At 54.1% G+C, this 20548-nt stretch overlaps 1 protein-coding gene and 1 long non-coding RNA gene across 3 annotated transcripts in view; one reads left to right on the forward strand and one right to left on the reverse strand.

Moving 5' to 3' along the window:
- LOC142909912 (uncharacterized) overlaps nt 1–5400 on the reverse strand; it is a 58089-nt gene extending 52689 nt beyond the window's left edge. The window contains exon 1 of the long non-coding RNA XR_012932624.1: nt 2921–5400. This is a non-coding gene — a long non-coding RNA (uncharacterized LOC142909912). The remainder of the gene's footprint in view (nt 1–2920) is intronic.
- A 4133-nt stretch (nt 5401–9533) lies between these two features.
- Nucleotides 9534–20131, forward strand: LOC116938519 (transcription factor Sp9-like). 2 transcript variants are annotated; one of them, XM_032945672.2, is made up of 2 exons: nt 9534–9841; nt 10226–20131. In XM_032945672.2, the coding sequence occupies exon 2, from the start codon at nt 10259–10261 to the stop codon at nt 11540–11542; it is 1284 nt and encodes a 427-aa protein (XP_032801563.1). In that variant the 5' UTR covers nt 9534–9841; nt 10226–10258; the 3' UTR covers nt 11543–20131. The 2 variants fall into 2 exon arrangements, with proteins under 2 accessions (XP_032801563.1, XP_032801562.1); XM_032945671.2 differs by having other exon boundaries at nt 9534–9640.
- The last annotated feature ends 417 nt before the right edge of the window (nt 20132–20548 follow it).

Raw genomic sequence — 20548 nt, forward strand, 5'->3', positions numbered from 1 at the left:
CCGGTAACACTGACTGGTACTTCCGGATCAAGAGGCGCGGATCTTCCACAGGGGTTGCGCGGCACGGGGGCGGAGCCCGCTTGCAGCTCCACCCAAACTCCACCCTGCTCCACCGCAACTCCACACTGCTCCACCCAACTCAACCCAAACTACACTCCAACTCGACCCTGCTCCACCGCAAATCCACACTGCTCCACCCAACTCCACCCCAAATCCACCCAACCCCACCCCAACTCCACCCCAGCTCCACCCTAATTCCACCTTTATTCCACCCAGTTCCACCTATATTCATTCCAGATCCACCCTAACTCCACCCCAACTCCACACTGCCCCACCCAACTCCACCCCAACTCCACCCCAGCTCCACCCCAGCTCCACCCCAACTCCACCCTAATTCCACCCAGTTCCACCTATCTTCATCCCAGATCCACCCCAACTCCACCCTGCTCCACCCTGCTCCACCCCAACTCCACCGCAACTCCACACTGCCCCACCCAACTCCACCCAACTCCACCTCAGCTCCACCCCAATTCCAACAAGTTCCACCTACCTTCATCCCAGATCCACCCCAACTCCACCCCAACTCCACCCAACTCCATTTCAACCTTAACCAGCTCCACACAACTCCACCCAGTTACACCCAACTTCACTCCACCGCTACATTTCCACCGCACCCTATTGCACTCACATGGGCTCGCAATGGCCACCTCTGGAGATAAATATTTGCGCGGTCTCTTGCGCCAACTTTACGCGAAACGGGCAGTCAAAGAACACGCCCCACAAACAGCAACAACAACAACAACGAGAACACCTCCACGTAAACAAACAACAGCAAATGAAACACCTGACAGTGTGACACTAACAGCTATCTGTCGTCCATAATATAGTTTTTTTTAATATTTACGCGATCTAAACCCCCCCCAAAAAACTATATTATAGATCATATTTGTCGCGAAAGTCTACGTGTTAAGCTATCTGTCTGTCTATCTTTGTTTTACCGGGTAAGGCCTACTGAGCTTTCTAGCTTTTTCAGAAGCGACCTGGCTCCAAATGATAGCTCAACGAAGTGGCTTATCACGTGGAAATGTATAGCAGCCAAATACTCTAAACGCACGTTTATTATAAATGTGGAGGGAAACCCCTGAGGACCCGGAGAAAAATCCACGAAACCACGGGGAGAGAGACACGCAAACTCCAAATAGACAGGCTACAGGGTCGGGATCGAACCCACGACCTCCTGTACACCAGGCGAGGTAGTTAACATCTCGCCACCGCGGTGGCCCCAGTTACAGCCACTGCCTGAGTTAAAGTCCGTGCAGGATCTGGGGTAAAGGCAGTGGCATTGGTGTGGTGGAGAGCCAGTTTTCTGTGGTGGGTGTGCTGCACGTTGGGTTAGTGGGCATAGCCCCGGTTTGGAGAGCGGTGTGTGGTGTGGTAGCTTAAGAGCTGTTGTGGTGAGAGTGCGTTTAGTGTAGGGCTGAACGATTCATCTATTACAAATGGAAATCGCAATTTGAAACAATGCGATTAGCAAATCGCAAAGGCTGGGATTTTTTGCGATATGAAAAGTCCTATTATTTTCTTATTGGAATTTTTTTATGTTTTCTTATTATAACTTTATTTAACTTAACAATTGTTCTATGTTTGATTGTTCTATTTCGGTTAAAACATTTGAATAAATACATGTTGGAAGCAATTCATATATTTTAAGTTCTCATCCTTGCATTAGAATATTTAGAGCAGTTCATATGTTGATGGTATCATGTGATAATGCTCCATCACATGTTTTAAATCTATTACGCAGTGAATATTGAACTGAAGCTTGACTTAAAAAAATGTAATCGCAAATAAAATCCCAATCGCAACATCTGTCAGAAAAATCGCAATCAGATATTTCCCCCAAATCGTTCAGCCCTCGTTTAGTGTGGTGCGGTGGTGTAGTGGGGGCGTTTGGTAGGGTGGTAGTAAGCTAACTGCGGTGTGCGCTGTCGTTCGATGCGTGGTAGGATCAGTGCTAGAGTCGAGAGTGCTGTTTGGCGTGGTCCACGCAACGCTCCCTTCCCCCTACCCCCCTCCCTTGCCCCTCCCCCCTCTCTTACCTATATATAACCTCTTACCACGGCATCTCTCCCCCACTTCAGCAAAACAAAACTTGCTGTGGTTTTCCCACCTGATGATGATTGCTTGTGTTGCAATCGAAACGTCGTGATTTATTTGTTATTTTATTTAAACCTACGTGCCTTTACCGAAAGAACCAGAGAGTACTGTATGTGTATCTATGTTGAACTTCTTTCGTACCGTACGTAGCCAACCGTGCTAATCGGAGGTGTGGTGTGGGGGGGGGGCAGGGTTGCTATAGTGGAATCAGGCCTCCCGTGCTGTGTGGTGATGGTGAGAGCATTCAGATTTAAAGTCGATGTTAGAATTCCCCCCACCCTGCCCCCAGCAGAAACACTTTAAAACCGCTCCAAATCGCTTAAGGCTACTTAGATTGACACGCAATTAACTTTCCTCCCGGCGAACGGAAAATCCTGCGTCCTCCTTTATTTTGACTCAAGCCACCGAGTTTCACGGTAGGAGGTTCGCGCCTCGGTTAACGCTTTATCACTTTACACGCGAGAGTTCCCCCCCCCTCCCCATAGTCCACACAGGCTGTTGGCGATCACATATTCATACCGCCACGGTGCACGAGGGCGTGGTCGGCCAGTGGCGACGTTTTACACACCGGGGCCTCATTTGAGGCCGAGTCGACCCAGGGAAAGGCCCAGAGACCGGTTCAGATAATCGTCACTGGCGTTTGCCGCGAGCGGGAATCGAACTCGGGGCGCCGGGTTCGTAGCGCAATGCGCTAACAACTACCCCCCCCCCCCCCCCCACAACAACACACGCACATATGGAACCACACGGAGACGAACTTTACCTGGGCCCGCGCGTGTTTGTGTGGTTTGCGAAACGCGCTCCGCGAAGGAAAGGGACTTTACTTGGACGCGGCTGGCTCGGGCGCACGCGGTTTGCACGAACTTCATTGTCCTTGGCCGCACGCTGGCTGCTCGTTAAAGTGAATGGGAGAGGCAATTTAGGGATTAGCCGGGCCCGGGGAGATAAGCAGCCCTCGCCAGGATCTCAGAGCGCCGCGCTGTGAATGGACTCCGGATCTGCGGAGTTCCCCGCCGCCTTTGATCAACTCCGTGAGAGCAGAGCCCAGGGGTAGCGTGGGTTGTGAGGGGGTGAAGGGGAGGCGGAGCTGGGGGGAGGGGTGTCTCAGCCCCTCCCCCACCAGGACACCCCCCCCCCACTCCTCCCGCACTCCCCGTCGTCTGACGAAGTCACGGGAACACGTGCGGCGTATCGACGTTTTACAGCAAGAGTCGCACGCGGGCTGATCGAATCACCAAGCGAATGTTAGTTAGGTCATCGACGAGGTCACAGCTGCCAATCGAGACACGTGCAAGTGTAGACAATTAAATATCCCTCTTGGAGAGCTGTTGACGGACTCTTGTTGACAAGGGGCGCCACGGTGGCTAGGAGATGTTAACTACCTCGCCTGGTACACAGGAGGTCGTGGGTTCGATCCCGGTCCTGACGCCTGCTGCTGTATATTTGGAGTTTGCATGTTCTCTCTCGTCGTGGTCGCGTGGATTTTTATCCGGTTCCTCCGGGTTTCCCTGCACATTTAGACCCAATATGCAGCCAGGTCACGACATAGCTCAGTGGGCCTTACCATGGTAAAACAAAACAATAGTTTCGTAGTAGTTGTAAGTGCTGTTCGGAATACTGCGCACATACACGTGTACGTACACAAAGATCTCTCCATAACATTGGGGCAAAGATCCCGAAAGCCTTAACAGACTGTTGTGGCAAGTGCTGTTAGTGAGCACCTATGAATGCCAGAACGTCATACGAGGGGGTGGGTTTGCAGGCACCACGCCCAGCCGCCTTTGTCTCCCTAGTGGCGATGTTTTTACGCACCGCACCAGGTACTCATTTGAGGCTGAGTCGACCTAGGGGAGGCCCAGGACCGGTTGAGATAATCGTCACTGATGTTGGCTGTGAGCGGGAATCGAACTCGGGTCACCAGGCTCGTAACGCAGCGCACTAACCGCTACACCACAGCTCCTCCTCCTACACACACAAACACATACGTGAACACAAATACACACGCGTATATATGTAAATAGAAGCTGCGTGAGTTAATGATCAAAATCACCTCCCACCTTCGTCATTACCACCGTCGTATAACCAAAACAAAACTCTTTTTCAGAAACAAAAAAACAACAACAACAGAAAGCAACCTGAGATTATCACTCCGGAAATATATAAATCATCGACGTGTCGGACGGTGGTCCTTCTCTCGCAGCATTGAGGATGGGGTGGGTCATTGATGAGTTGTTGTTAATTGTCTTTGTGCTCCACTGCCAACGCAGCATCACCAAGTAATCGGAGTTTTGTACGTTACTGATTGTTACTGATGCTATCCTTGCGAGCGCGTGAGCGATAACGCAGGACCCACGGACTCGGACGCGCGCACCGCCGGTCTGCCAGCCTCCCGTCTCCGCATCGGTTTCAAAGACAATGCCATAGATATTATCAGGGCATCTTTGCTTGCATGTTCACCACAAGTACTGCGTGTGGTTAATGCGAACTTGATTCCTTGCAAAAGTTTTCTATTTGGTGTTTGAACATCTTAACACCTGCTGTTTTATTGCCGGAAAGGGTAAAACATATTATTGTTTTTTTTTCATACTAAAGCAGACGTATTATCTCAAAGGATAATTACAACCCCTTGTCAATCCGCTGCTGGATGAAGGTCCTCCCCCTCCGTCATGTCGGTTGTTTGACCGTACCTCACCACGCTGGTGAGTGAGAGCGCATTTGCGAAGAGGGCCAAACAAGCGATCACTCGTTGCTGGTGTGAGCCGTGACCCAATTCAGGTCGCCGAGTTCAGAGTGCAAGTGCGCGAACCTCGCCTCCCCAGAGGCTATGGACGAGTTAAAGAAGGGCAGCTCCTACAATTACGTGACAGGTGGCGGGTAATATATAAAGAATATATATATTTTTTGTTGCCAAGTAAGGCCCACTGAGCTATATGGCTCTTTTTCAGGAGTGACCTGGCCACAAATGATAGCTCAGCGAAGTGGCTTATCATGTAGAGATGTGTAGCAGCCACATGGATTTTAAATTTCGAGGGAAATCCCGGAGGACCCATACAAAAATCCACGCGACCACGGGGAGAGAGACATGAACACTCCTAATATTCATCAGGCGTCAGGGTTGGGATCGAACCTACGGCCCTCTGCGTACCAGGCGAGGGAGTTAACATCTCCAAGACGCCCTACGAACAACCACGAGTGAATGCCATTATGGAGGTGCGCTTCGGGAGAAAGTTCGTGGAGTGTTGTTATCCCCCCCCCTCCTCCATTGAAGCCAGCCCTGACTACAATGAGTTTACTTTACGGTCCCATAGTTTGGATTGCATGACCACAGTCGCACTCCCGTGGCTTGTCATTCCATTTTCCACGTATGAAGGAGACGTGGCACATCGGCACGTCGGTGTGACGATGCGGTTGACGGTCACACCAGCGTCTTCGAGCAATGCCAATGTCCTGCAGTGCGATGTTTGGGTCTCGAATGGGGCGGGTGGGGGGGTGTGTTTATTTTGGACGTCCGCTTTGTTCCGCTCTGTTCGGATGGTTGACAGCAGCACGATCCCAGAAGGGGGGTTCCGACTACTTACCACCTGTTTACGCTTCCGTCACGGTAAGGACACTGTGGGCATTATTATTAGGTGGAAATTTGAGATTCCTCCTTGTTGTAAATGTACCTCACCTGTTGATTACGAGGCTGGTGTGGTGGTGTGGCTCACCTCGTCAGTTGCCTCGTGCAGTTGGCTTCGGGGTCAGCGCGCAGGGCCGATGCAGCTGAGTTTCTGGGTTCAAACCCGGGGCCTCAGTCGCCTCTGATCTTAAACCGGGTTCTCAAGTGTAGCGAGTTGGTGGTCTCAAACCCAGTGACTACACAGTGGTCTGCACAAAGCCCTGTAATAACAAATTCAGATTTCGACTTGATTTGGATACATACGACCTCTGATATTTAAACATATCTAAAGTATAGGAATAGGTTTTACCCTTTTAACTGGCACAAAAACTGACACCTTTATTCAAGGCATCATGTTTGCAAAAACCACAACACAAGCAGTCAGAATGCAAACAAAAAAGACAACTCTGATAATATGCACTGTCCTTGAATTTGATTGGTCCACACCCGAGACAGCTTTTCTTAGAGCCTAGTCTCCATTGGTGTTGGACCAGAAGACGCCAAAAGGCGTACAACTCAAAAACAGCGCACCATCAGAGTATTGAGGGCTCGGGGTGAGCATTTACATTATGAGACCTCCTTTGCCAGAAACAAGATATAGGAATAGGTTTTACCCTTTTAACTGGCACAAAAACTGACACCTTTATTCAAGGCATCATGTTTGCAAAAACCACAACACAAGCAGTCAGAATGCAAAAAAGGGTAAAACCTATTCCTATATCTTGTTTCTGGCAAAGGAGGTCTCATAATATATCTAAAGTATATTTTTTGACTGGAACAACAACAACAACAACTTCTTCAAACTCTCTCGAGTCTAGATGACCATGCTCCTGTATGTAGAGCGGCTTGACATGCGGTCGCATTCAGCCGCTTTATAAATAAATACACATTGTACTCACGGGCAAACGCACGCGCACACACACACACACGCGCCAAGGCAGCGCCTAGCCAGCAGGGCAGGCACTCGCCCCACTCCTTACAGAGCGCCGCCAACTCGCTCACGCGATACTCACAGCACCAGCTCTCCATCGCAATTCGCATGTTCGACGTGCGTTTAATAAAGCGTGCGAATGCGCTCGGTGGGGGGGGGGGGGGGTTACCACCTGTGTTGAGAGAGCGCGAGGCCACAGTGGGAGTTGAGACAACACTGCCTGTATGTTGAACTTCTTTCGCACCGTGCATCTCTCTACACCGCTGTAGAGATGCGAATGAAGACACCCACACACATAGGTGCGGACGATAACAACAATAATTGTAATACCGTGTTAAGTGCGGATTTGAACAGAGGTGTCAGAGCTCTATGGGGCCGTGTTGACCGAACGAGCGAAACAGCCAGGACTTGGCAATTTGCTCTGTAATTGGCGGTGCAAGACGCGGGCACGGGGCTTTTCCTTCTTATTCCTCCTCTTGAAATCTTGGTTTCCTGTAACGCGGCCCAATCGCAGGCTCTCCGTGAATGCCGCGACTCCGAAAGCGTATGGAGGTGACGGCTACTGCCGGGATCTCAAAATCACCGCGTAGGTCGATGACGATGGTTGTTGTTGATGATGATCGATGATGATCGATATGACGCAACGACAATCATCAGGGATGAGGGAGGGGCGAGGATGATGCAACCGGCGTCAGACTTCAACCATCACAGAGGGACGCGATGCTTGAATCGGTAAAGCACTTTTGCGTTTGGAGGCGGAAGATTCGTAAACACGAAGAGAATGGCCCTGGTGTATAGTGAGGAGCCCACCCATTTACTGCCTGATATCCATAATCACAGAATCACATAATCACAGACCCCTGACATCACAAAATCCCATCATCACCGACACCAATCATCACTGTTGCCATGACCATGGAGATCCATCACCAAATCCCATCACCACCGTTACCCATCAACGAAACCAATCAACAGCGGTCACATCAACACGGACACCACGCCACCGGCATCAACCCGTGTCAGTAACAATGCGCAACTTTTTTTTAAAGGTGCCGGCAGTGCCCGTGCACGTGGTGCTGCTGTGTCAGGGGAGTCTGTATGCTTATGAAGTCCATCAGACGCCCGGGGAGGAGCGTGGAACTAAACAAGGCAGTAAAAGCGCGTGGAGAGGGCGTGCGCCGAAGGGTCCCGTGTTTAACATTTAAATGAAATTAACGAGAGGCGAGAGGGCAGCCCTGGCACGGGAATCGCCCGCCCCGCGATTCATTGCCGGGGCGGGCGAGTGGGAGGGAGCGGGCGGGATGGAGGGAGGAGAAGGGAGGAGAATAAACGAGGAGGGAGGCGGAGGGAGTTGAATGGAAGGGGAGGGAAGGGGGATGGAGAGGGGAGCCACCTCCATGGGGGAGTCGGCGGCGGCGGCGAGGGGGGGTGGAGACGCTCAACTCTGTTTTTGTTGCACCGAGCGCTATGGCCACACGTAACTAAACATCGTGGGTGAACATCGCCAAAACCAGCACGTGACACAGCGAGACTGGCACGCAGTATGCTGTAAGAGTACACGCAGCACGCGCAGCACAGGAACCACGGAACCCCGCTGTCACCCACCCCTGTCTGAGTGCGCCTTGCGGCAAAACGCGGGATGAGTTGATCGCCCCGACCCGGGGGTCACCGTGTGACACACGCCCGCCATACAGACACACCTATACCTACACATTGCTTCCTTACACACACGGTAAGCGTGTTACGAACTTGTACGGACATACGCACCAATACAGCCACCATTCGCCACGAAGTGACGGTAACGTCACCACGGCGCCTGTGCCAGGCCAGGTGCACTTTTGAGGCCACGTGAAGTGTCGAAGGATCGCTAACAGGTCACGGGACAAACCCAGCAGATGCCATGGGTTGGTATCTGTAGTATTTTAACCGCCCGGCGCTCCGCTCGTTGTTGCGAGCGTCGCTCCTCTGCCCTCCGTTGTTGCTGGAGGGCGACTGCCTCCAACTGCCCAGTAGCGTCCTTCACGAGCCTCCTCCACACGATTACCCAATCACTACTCCATCAGTACACGCCCCTGTACAACCACTCACCTTTGCAACGTATCGCGAGTTTTCCGAGTTCGCTTCACGCCCCTGTTGCGGGAAAGCAGCCCCGTGCAGGTGAGCAGGTGAGGACGAGGTGAGCGTGCCAGGTAAGACTCAACGAGCGGCTGCAGCGGGCGGAGTGCCCAGCTCGGGTGACCAGAAGCTCGAGTTAACGCGCGGGCTTGTGGAGTGGAGGGGGGGTGGGGACGATGTGGATGTAATGGGTGGAGTGGAGCTGAAAAGGAGGATTCGTATGAGTTCGATCCAGGGTCCGGGGGGCGGCGTTCAAAGCGGGTAGCCCTCACCTCCTCACCTGGTGCGTGGCACCGTAGCTTCCATCACAAAACCACGCGCTCGGCTCGCTCAATCCATCGGAAAAAAACAACAAACCGATTGCATATCGGATCCATGGGCAAAACGTGCGATTCGTTGGTTGGATGATCGCGCTTGGACCCACGCCGCCGCTTGCTGCTGCTGCTACCGCCGCCGCTGATGCCGGTGGAGCTGGGTCCCCCCGTGGTCACCCCCCGTGGGTCCCCCCGTGGTCACCCCCCGTGGTCACCCCCCGTGGTCACCCCCGTGGCGACGCGCGGTGCCGCGCTCCCCATCGCGGCCCCGCGGGGAGAGCGGCGCCATTGGCTGCGCGCGAGGCGAGGCGGCTCTTCAAAGGCGGCGCGGAGTACATTACGCGCGCGGAGGGGGCGACTCGCCCACTCCGCTTTGTCTCTCTCCACGGAGAGCCTGCACCCCCTATAAAAACCCCGAGGCTGGAGGAGCGCGGACTTATTGTGATGGCAGCTTCCATCCCGGGGGTGAGTGCGCTCTGCTCCCGCTGCTCCATGGCTGTGTGCGTTGCTGTCGCGGGCCTCGCTCTCTCCGCCTTTCTGCCCCGTGCCCCCGGGGCACCATAGCCGCGCCTCGGCTTCACCCTTCCCGGCCCCCCCCCCCGAGCCGGCGCGCCCCAAGTTGCTCTTTGCGGCTGCGGTTCAGCGTCCGGCGGCGAAGAGAACCAGGTACGTCCCGCGCGCTTCTGGGGTAGTCGCCGCCTCTCGGGAGTTGCACGCGGGCCCCGGCGGCTGTCACTCGCAGATCAGTTTATGGGCGACTTTAGTCCAATGCGATCTGCGTCTCGAGGAGTTCCACGCGATTACACTTCGCGGTCGCGTCGCGTGCTTTCCCACATCCGCTACGCCCTGCGACCGCCGCTTTAAAAGCGGGGCAGGTTCGGAGACTGCGTCCGCCGAGCCGGACCGCTGCAGCCCTCGCCTCGGGGTCGCGAGTGAGACCACCACCCCCCCCCCCCGTGCCACGGTAAGCGCCGCGAGAAACTCACGCCCGCCCGCCGCCGTGTGCGTCTCCACACCCCGACTCCCCCCCCCCTCCCACCACGGCCCTAGGAGGACCACAAGCTGACCTCGGCACCGCTGGCCATGCTGGCCGCCACCTGCAATAAGATCGGCAGCGCCCGGGCTCTGTCCCCCGCCGCGGACTCCCCCGCGTACGGCAAGGGCGGCTTCTACCCGTGGAAGCGACCCACGTCAAGCGGCGCCGCGCACCCGGGCCTGGGCACCCCGGGCCAACGCGGGGACCTCGCGGACTGCGCGAGCGGCCACGTCGCCGCGGGGCCCAGCGCCTTCAGCCTCGCCGCCGCCGCCTCCTCCTCGTCCACCGCCTCCTCGTCCTCCTCGCCCGGCTTCCCCGGCGACTACGCGCTCTACCAGGCGCCGCCCGTCGTCGCCACGAGCGTCAGCTCGCCCGAGTGCTCGCAGTCGGCCTTCGTGTCCAAGGTGCACACTTCGGTGCAGGAGAGCCTGCAGGGCATGTACTCGCGCGTGGGCATGGCCCACCCCTACGAGTCGTGGTTCAAGGCGGGCGCGCACGCGGGCGTCAGCAACGACGTGAGCGCGGGGACGTCCGCCTGGTGGGACGTGCACGCCAACTCGAACTGGCTCGAGGTGCAGAACCCCGCGGGGAGTCTCCAGGGCGCGCTGCACTCGGCGCCGCTTCAGTCACCCGCGCTGCACTCGCAGCTCGGCGGCTACAGCTCCGACTTCTCGAGCCTCGGACACTCGGCCTTCAGTTCCACGGGCATCTCCGCCTCGTCGCCGCACCTGCTCCCGGCCACGCAGCACCTGCTCGCGCAGGACGGCTTCAAGTCCATGCTGCCCTCGTACGGGGAGTCGCCCGGCGGCAGCGGCGGCCTGCCCCCCGGGCCCATGATCTCGGGTCCGCCGACCCTGAGCAGCTCCTCGCGAGCCCTGGCGCGGCGTTTCCCGGGGCGCGCCACGTGCGACTGCCCCAACTGCCAAGAGGCGGAACGCCTGGGACCCGGAGCCAGCCTGAGGCGCAAGGGCCTCCACAACTGCCACATCCCGGGCTGCGGCAAGGTGTACGGCAAGACGTCGCACCTCAAGGCGCACCTGCGCTGGCACACGGGCGAGCGGCCCTTCGTGTGCAACTGGCTCTTCTGCGGCAAGCGCTTCACGCGCTCGGACGAGCTGCAGCGGCACCTGCGCACGCACACGGGCGAGAAGCGCTTCGCGTGCCCCGTGTGCAACAAGAGGTTCATGCGGAGCGACCACCTGAGCAAGCACGTGAAGACGCACAGCGGCGGCAAGGCGGGCAGCGAGAGCGACGAGACCAGCAACCCCGGATCCCCGCACCCGCACTCCCCCGAGACGTGCGGGCCTGAGCCGGGGGGCAACGGCTCCTGAGCCGGGGGTGGGGGTGCGGCAGCGGCTTCTGAGCCGAGGAGGTGGGGGGGGGGTGGAAGAGGCCCCCTTCCGCGAGCGGTGCGCGCTCTTGGAGAACTCGTGAGGCCGCGGCGGTGCCGGCTGAGCGCACAGGTGAGGAGCTTCGTGAGTTGAAGACCAAAAAAAAATCTGCGCGTTGTGACTTCGGGTTCACGAGGTGACTGCTGCTGCTGCTGCTTGCGACGGGTTTTTTTTCCTTCCTGTTCGGTTAAAAATAGCGACGTTTTTTTTGTTTGTTTTAGGTTTGTTCGTTCCTTAAATTAAGATTCGCTTGGTCGTGACGCCCATAGGCTGTGTCGAGTCTCAATATCGCACTTTGTACAATAGTTGTATATTTTTTTGCGGTAATCGATAGTTCTGGGAAATTAACAATAATGTAAGATATTTTGTGCTCCCTTATAATTTAATCGTATGTATCAATTTGGCGACAAGAATTAAACACAGATGTGCACTAAAACGCCGTTTACATGTCCTGTGTCGTGTCGCGCTTCGCTGTCGCGACTGGCGCCGCGCGACCTTCCTCTCCCAATCTCTCTCCGTGAGGTTACACACAAAGACAAAGGTCCCCCGTATAGCCTTTCACAGACTGTTGGGGCAAGTGCCGTTAGCGAGCACCTATAAAGGCCGGCACGGCACACGAGAGGGGTGGGTGGCCAGCACCACGCCCGACCGCCTTTGTATCCCCAGTGGCGATGTTTACACACCGCACCAGGTACTCATGTTAAGGCTGAGCCGATCTCGGGGAGACCCAGGTTCAGATAATCGTCACTGGTGTTGGCCGTGAGCGGGAATCGAACCCGGGTCGCCGGTTTCATAGCGTAGCGCGCTAACCGCTACACCACAGCTCCTCATGCACACACACACATGCGCGCCCACGTGTGTGTGCGTTAACCGCACAATAACGCGTGTGTTCACCTCGTTCACGCCGTCGTCGGCGCGTAAGACACCACGACGCCTTTGTCCTCGCTTCGGTGAAACAACGCGATGGGTTTGTGGGTGCCCCGATTTCACTTTGTTACGAGGCCGCTTTCTCGGCGCGCGTGTGTGTGGTTGCTTATTGTTTTTTAGCCCCAGTCTGCGGGAACACGACACTTGGTGTTGAGGTTCGAAGAGCAAAGTCGTTGAACTTGTACATTTTAATTATCCCACATTGGTAGTCTGGATTTGGAACCCTTAACCAGAAACAACAATTGAGAAAAGAAAATGCGAGGCGATTGATTGTGGAGGCGCGTGGCGGGGGGGAGCTTTCCTCCTTTCAATTATAACGTTTAATTATTTCCGGCACCGCTGCGCCGCCTATCACGAGGATCAAACGCGGGCACGGCGAAAGATTTGTAACGAAGGCGCGAAACTCCGGGACGGATTCGCTCATCCACGGCCACGTGCTCCCCCACCCCCCCGCGTTGCTCCCACACTTCGCCGTGCTCCCCGCGTCTCCTGCATGCACCTCGTGCTCCCTGCGGAAGACACGCGCTCGCCGTGTCGCACATGCGTTGCGCTCCTCGGTGTCTTCACGAATGTGCGATCCCCCGTGTCTCGTGGCTGCGCGTTCCCTTGCGTCTCCCCGCACTTGATTGCTTCCCAGTATCCCCGAACCTTGCGTTCCGCGTATCTTCTGGCCGGAAAACACCGTGCCCTCCGTCTCCACGCGTCGTGGCCACCTTTGACATCCGCACACGCGTCGCTCTTTCGCGGGCGGTCTCTGCGGTTTTCTCGGCGACTTTGGGTAGAACGGTGCCTCGTGCCGGCGTCTGCTCGTGGCTAGGGTCACCTGCGGGACACGTGGCACGTGTGCCGCAGACGTGTCACGCGCTCCAGCGGGCACGTGCGTCGCGCGGGCACTCTGATAGGCACACTCATCGCAGATACGCTAATACACACAGTCACTTTAATACTTTAATTGCACGGGCACTCTAATGGGTACATCATTCGAGACGTATTCTAAGACAGACATCGATCACACCAGCTGCGATAGCGGGTACATTGATAATAACGGCACGGAACTTTCGCGATGTGTTTTGTTCTTTTGTATGTACGTTGGACTTCTTTCGCGCCGTACGCACCCAACCGTGCTAATTGTAGGAGCGAAAAGAAGTTCAACATAACAACAACCGCCACCACGGCTATGTGCACGTTGAGGCCACGTGAAGTTCAACATAACAACAACCGCCACCACGGCTATGTGCACGTTGAGGCCACGTGAAGTTCAACATAACGTGCACGCAAACCCGCAGCCCTCGCTCAATGCGAAGTGGCTGTTCCCTTCTTGTGCGCTGTGCCCACGGTCCGGAGTTCCCTGCGTTCACGTCCAAGGGGGCTCCAAACGACTCCACTCTTCCTCCCCATGCCCGGAGGATGAGTCTCTCTGTGTCCGTGAAGAGACTTCATTCAAATGAAACGTTCCTATCAGTTCCCTTTCTCCCGTAGCCTCCGCCTCCTCTTCAGTTGCTCGCCTTAAGTTGATCCCTCTGTATACCTCTCCAACGCGCACGTCTTGTGTGCGGCGCATCTTGGGATGCGCTCGGGTTTAAACAACAGCAAAACTATATGTAAAATGTGGGTTTAAACGACGTTTAAATCCGAGGTGTAGTTATATATATATTAAACAAAAAATATTAAAGCTGCGTCCACCAGACGCGCTCTCTAACAGGTGCCGCGGACTGACGAGTCTTGAATAACAAAATCCACAGGCAGACGATATATCTCCTTCACATATCTATCTCTCAACATCAATAAAATAACAATAACTCCTTTTTTTACCCATATCCCATTGGCCACGCGGCCTTCGGCGAGAGCTGTCTTTTTTTTTCGAGCAGCTTTCTTTTCACACGAGAAAACTCCGAGCCAGGATTCCACATGCAGTGTCTCGTCAGCAGAGTCAGTGTTGCTCTAAACCGATGCCGATTAGCTGCCAGCATGTTCATAGGCAAGGAAAGACGACGAGGTCAGACTCTTGCGTGTGTTCGAAGCAAAACTATATATATAAAGACGGACGCTTCCGTTGCGACCGAAACGTCGTGTTTTCTTTTTTGATGTAACGCTTTCGTGACTGCAGGGATTCATATTCTTGGTTCTTTCGGTAAAGTCACGTAGAAGGGAAACAATAAAATAATAAAAATATTAAACAATAAAATTCTCACGACGTTTCGACTGCAACACAAGCAATCATCATCAGGTGTGTGTTTTCTTTTATTATTATTATTATTATTATTTTCTACCTACGTGACTTTACCGAAAGAACCAGAGAGTATGGATTCCTGCAGCCACGAAAGCTTCAAATCAAGATTAAATATATAAAATGTACAACACGAAATAATCATGATATAGCGTCGTTGTGGAGAATATAGGAGAGGTGCGTTGATCTGTCGGGGAACTTTGTAAGCAGGAGCATTGTAAGCAGGAGCATTGCTCGGCACGGCTGCTCACAATGTCCAGCGTGGAGTCACAGAGACGGCGGGGCGAGGTCGCTCGCGGTCTTTACACAGCTCACACAGGCAACCCCGTTACATCGCACACACACACACACGTACACACACACATACACACACGTACACACACACACACACGTACACACACATACATACACACGTACACACACACACGTACACACATACACGTACACACATACACGTCCACACACACACGTACACACGAACACACACACGTACACACACACACGTACACACATACACACACGTACACACACACACACGTACACACGTACACACACACACACGTACACACACGCACGTAGTACACACGTACACACACACGCACAAACACACACACGCACGTACACACGCACAGGCACCCCATTACATCACACAAAAGACAAAGATCCCCTGTATAGCCTTATCAGATTGTAGAGGCAAGTGCTGTTAGCGAGCATTTATAAAGGCCGGAACGACACACGAGGGGGTGGGTGGCCAACATCACGCCCGGCCGCCTTTGTCTCCCTAGTGGCGATGTTTACACACCAGGTATTCATTTGAGGCTGAATCGACCTAGGGGAGGCCCAGGACCGGTTCAGATAATCGTCGTTCGTGTTGGCCGTGAGCGGGAATCGAACCCGGGTGGCCGGGTTCATAGTGCAGCGCGCTAACCGCCACACACACGCACGTACAGGAACCACGTTGCATCACACACAGGCACCCGTATCCGTACATGTTAACATCTACAGAATCGAGCCTCTCGCACGTGTCTCTATTCATCCGTGTCTCCACACTCACCCGCGTCTCCACACTCACCTGCGTCTCCACACTCACCGTGTCTCTACTCATCCGTGTCTCTACTCATCCGTGTCTCCACTCTCACCCGTGTCTCCACACTCACCGTGTCTCCACACTCACCGTGTCTCTACTCATCCGTGTCTCCACCCTCACCCGTGTCTCCACTCTCACCCGTGTCTCCACACTCACCGTGTCTCCACACTCACCCGTGTCTCTACTCATCCGTGTCTCCACCCTCACCCGTGTCTCCACACTCACCCGCGTCTCCACACTCACCGTGTCTCCACACTCACCCGTGTCCCCACGTTCACCCGTGTCCCCACGCCCACCCGTGTCTCCACACTCACCCGCGTCTCCACACTCACCGTGTCCCCACGCTCCCCCGTGTCTCCACACTCACCCGTGTCTCCACACTCACCGTGTCTCCACACTCATCCGTGTCCCCACGTTCACCCGTGTCCCCACATCCACCCGTGTCTCCACAGTCACCCACGTATCCACACTCACCCGTGTCTCCACACTCACCCGTGTCCCCACGTTCACCCGTGTCCCCACGTTCACCCGTGTCCCCACACCAACCCGTGTCTCCACAAACCACCCATGTCCCCACGTTCATCCGTGTCCCCACACCAACCCGTGTTCCCACACCAACCCGTGTCTCCACACTCACCCGTGTCCCCATTCTAACCCGTGTCTCCACACCAACCCGTGTCTCCGCACCAACCCGTGTCCCCACACCAACCCGTGTCCCCACACCAACCCGTGTCTCCACAAACTACCCGTGTCCCCACGCTCCCCCGTGTCTCTACGATGAGCCCGTGTCTCCGAGCGTTGTCCGCTGAGCAAAGAGACTGCGGCAAGAGGACAAGGGACAGAAAGAGTTGCCACACCAGCATCTAACACATAACACCCTGACACTCGTGGACAAGATCCCCCCTCTCGAGCAAGTCAGCGAGCGGCACCTATGAGGACCGGCACGGCACACGAGGGGGTGGGTCGCCAGCACCATGGCTGGCTTCCTTTGTCTCCCCAGTAACGATGTTTAAACATCGTACCAGGGACTCATTTGAGGCTGAGTCGACCTAGGTCGGGGCGGGGGGGAGCAGGACGGATTCAGAAAAATCGTGACTGGTGTGGGCCGTGAGCGGGAATTGAACTCGGGCAGCAACGGTTCGTAGCGCTGCATTGATGTAGATGTGCACCTAGACATTGTACACGACTTGTACAACACAGTATACATACATATATAAAATTACATGATTTTAAATAATAACGCTCTCGATCCACTGCTGGATGAAAGCCTCGCCACGTCGTGTCGGCCAGTCGTGGGAGTCGTTTGACCATACTTCACCACGCTGGTCAGTGTGCGGGATGGTGAAGGGGTAGAGGGGTTGGACGGCCCAGGGGACCGGCTCAAGAGATCCCTCGCCGTGGCCTGGAGTGAAACCCGGGCGAACGTGTCTGGTTTCACAGTCACATTGCACTGGCTATGGAAGGACGCCACTCCAACTCTACAAAGTAAAAATAAACAAAAGATCCCCCCAGTGTAGCCTTAACAGACTGTTGGGGCAAGTGCTGTTGGCGAGTACCTGTGAAGGCCGGCACAGCACACGAGGGGATGGGGGTGGCCAGCAGCACCACGCCCGGCCGCCTTTGTCTCCCTAGCGGCTATGTTTTTCACACCGCACCAGGTACTCATTTGAGGCTGAGTCGACCCAGGGGAGGGCCCAGGAACGGTCCAGATAATCGTCACCGGTGTTGATTAGCGCAGCGCCGCTCACCGCTACAACACAGCTCCCCCGTTAGGGACTGAGTTTTTTTGGGTTTACATTCTAATACACCTCGACCGGAGGTAGACATCTGACATTTGGCTCCCGATTGCGGTAACGTACACTTAAAACAAAATAAAGAACTACGTTTTTAAACCCGGCTCCCAAAGGAACGAGAGACGGTCAGCAGAGTTCTACAATTCTCCAAACCTCGCGCTAAACACTTACAGAACACAGAGCATGCGACATCAAGTCAGTGCACAAAGTAATTCGCCTCCCGTGGAGTGTGACGCCAAAGCCGACTGAAAGTCGGCGGTGATACGAACGCTTATGTCCGCATGGTACACGCGTAAAACCTTACATACGTACGATTTTAAATGCACGCACGGGGTAAATGTATCCGCGAGTGCACGCGCGTATGCGCACACACACGCGTACTTGAGGCCACGTGAAGTCCAACATACGCGGTATACATACACCACCACATTCAACAAAGATCGCCCATTGTAGCCTTTAAGAACATACATCATTCGTGAACACACATTGTATACACACACATTTCGTTCACACACACAGTGTACACACTGAAACGCACACTGCAATGTCTGCAATGTACACACCTCGACGCATAGACGCATCTATAAACGCACGCGGACACAATCACGAAGACTTCCCCTCTCATCGTGAGTTTCGCTTCTCCCGCTGTTTTGCGTAGCGGTGAGCGCGCTGCGAACTCGGCCAACCTCGAAGTTCGATTCCCGCTCACGGCCAACACCAGTGACGAATATCTGAACCGGTTTTTTTTTTGGGGGGGGGCTCCCCTAGGTAGACTCAGCCTCAAATGGGTACCTGGGTACGGTGTGTAGAACATAGCCACGCGGGAGACAAAGACGGCTGTGCGTGGGGGCTGGGCCACCAATCGCCCTTCGTGTGACGTGCTGGCCTTCGTAGGTGCTGCTACTCGCGAGCAGCATTTGCACCATAATATTGTTTATGTTACAGGCTACACAGGGAATGTGTCTTTCACGGGAGGTGAACGGGTAGTTTCACGACAAACTCTGATTGAAAATGAACTTTGGTAAATATGCGAATCTACCCAAGACGATTTAGCACATACACACACACTTCATATACGTACGCATACATTCCTCTGTACGGCATTTAGAGACTGTTGGTACAATTTCCGCGAGCCAATACCTACGAAAGCACTTAAGATACAAAAAGACACCAATAACCACCCTTATATATACCTACACATATAGAGTACGTAAATTTGCACACGCATATTGATGTACACGTATATAGACTTTGACACGGGAACACGGCACAATTGCATCCGCTTATGGAACATGTGTGGATAGCCAGCCGGTCGCAAGTGATTGATATGAAAACAAATCGAATGAAGTTGTAGTAGGGATCAAAAGCAGGAAAGTTGCACAGATGTAACCGTAACTTGGCATGAGGGATAGAGAAAATATCTTAAAAGTTTATTTAATTCGCTATTCACCGCAGACCCACGACAGTTTGTGTTCGGAAGGGCGCCAACCCAACATATGCCGTCACATTTTAAATAAATGACACTTTGAATAAAACACAGTAACGCTTTTTAATAAGAGAGATCTTATCTACGGCCGATATGAATCGCTGGGGAGCTCTGCTACCAGTGACTCGTTTGCATTACAACGTCACTGGGTTATTTTTGTTAGCTGTTGTTAAAGTTACTCGTCCCTTTTGAAAGTTACGAAGTCGCTTTTAGACGTAAAATAGTTGATGTCTTTCTACCTAGATTATTCCAACTACAGTATTACTATTGTTGATCAGTGGAACTTAACAATATTACTATTGTTGATCAGGGGAACTGAACAATATTACTATTGTTGATCAGTGGAAGTCAACAGTATTACTATTGTACTGCAGATAAACACACGCTGGTCTGACATCCTACTTACAGGAACACACTTGTACACAAATATACACGTACATGCTGTACCACGCGTACACCTTCTATACATGCATGTGATATGAATAAGGGTCTTTGCCCGAAACGTCGCCTATGATATGCATGTGTTGAGTTTGTTGTTGCGGTGGTGCACCCAAAACTATTCAATTAACACGAAACAAACATAAATGGGTACACGTGGACTTGCACACCGCGTATACAAACCACATTTGTATACTTTATACACACATACATACAATTGTATGCACGTAACACCCACAGCGTGACGCGGCTTGTACTTATCACACAAATATCGTGCATACACAAATATATACACATTCACCATCATCATCATCACCACCACCATCATCATCATCACCACCATCATCACCACCACCACCGTCACCGTTATCTGTTCAACGCACGAGCACGTGGATACAACCTGCCCCCTCCCCCGCCTTGAGATGCCTTCGAGATTTGGAAAACTCCGGGGCCCCGTGGCCTCACTGACAACAATCGCCTCGTCTCGTCACGCGCATCGATCACCGCACGCGGTGCAATGCTGGCGGGCGCATCTCGTTCGCTCATTGCGCTCGCCCGCTCGCTCGTCGTTTGCTACTGCTGCTGCTGTTGTTGTTGTTGTTTTTGCTGCTGCTGCTACATCTCACCGTGAGCGCACGGCGCGATGCAGACCACCGCCGCACCTTCTAGGCCTGCCCCGAGCTGTCGCCATCCACTCACGGCAGCCGGGCCCGACGCTGCCACAATGCCATCTCACTGCACGCGAGGGTCATCCACGTCGATCTGGAAAGGCGCACATAATGGGACGGTGCACCTTGAATGTCGACTCGACAGCAGCGGTCACGCATCTTGTCGAGTGTGCGGAACCTCGCTCTCCACCCCCTCCCCCCGCCTTATTCAACCTCCAAACATTTCGCGGGCCACCACAAATTGTACATTTGCTTCGTGAGGATGTTATGATTATCCTTTTGTTTTTATTTTCCGCGGAACCACCCCCGCCCCCCTTGTA

This window comes from Petromyzon marinus, chromosome 4 (genome assembly GCF_048934315.1).
Source record: "Petromyzon marinus isolate PM22_M1 ecotype Great Lakes invasive population chromosome 4, UKy_Petmar_22M1.pri1.0, whole genome shotgun sequence".
In the NCBI taxonomy this organism is placed as follows: Eukaryota; Metazoa; Chordata; class Hyperoartia; order Petromyzontiformes; family Petromyzontidae; genus Petromyzon; species Petromyzon marinus.

Bases quoted from the DNA above. Each gene is read 5' to 3' on its own strand.
- LOC116938519 (XM_032945671.2), top strand. From the start codon at position 9,620: ATGGCAGCTTCCATCCCGGGG. The intron at 9,641-10,225 runs GTGAGTGCGCTC...CCACGGCCCTAG, and splicing joins TGGCAGCTTCCATCCCGGGG to GAGGACCACAAGCTGACCTC.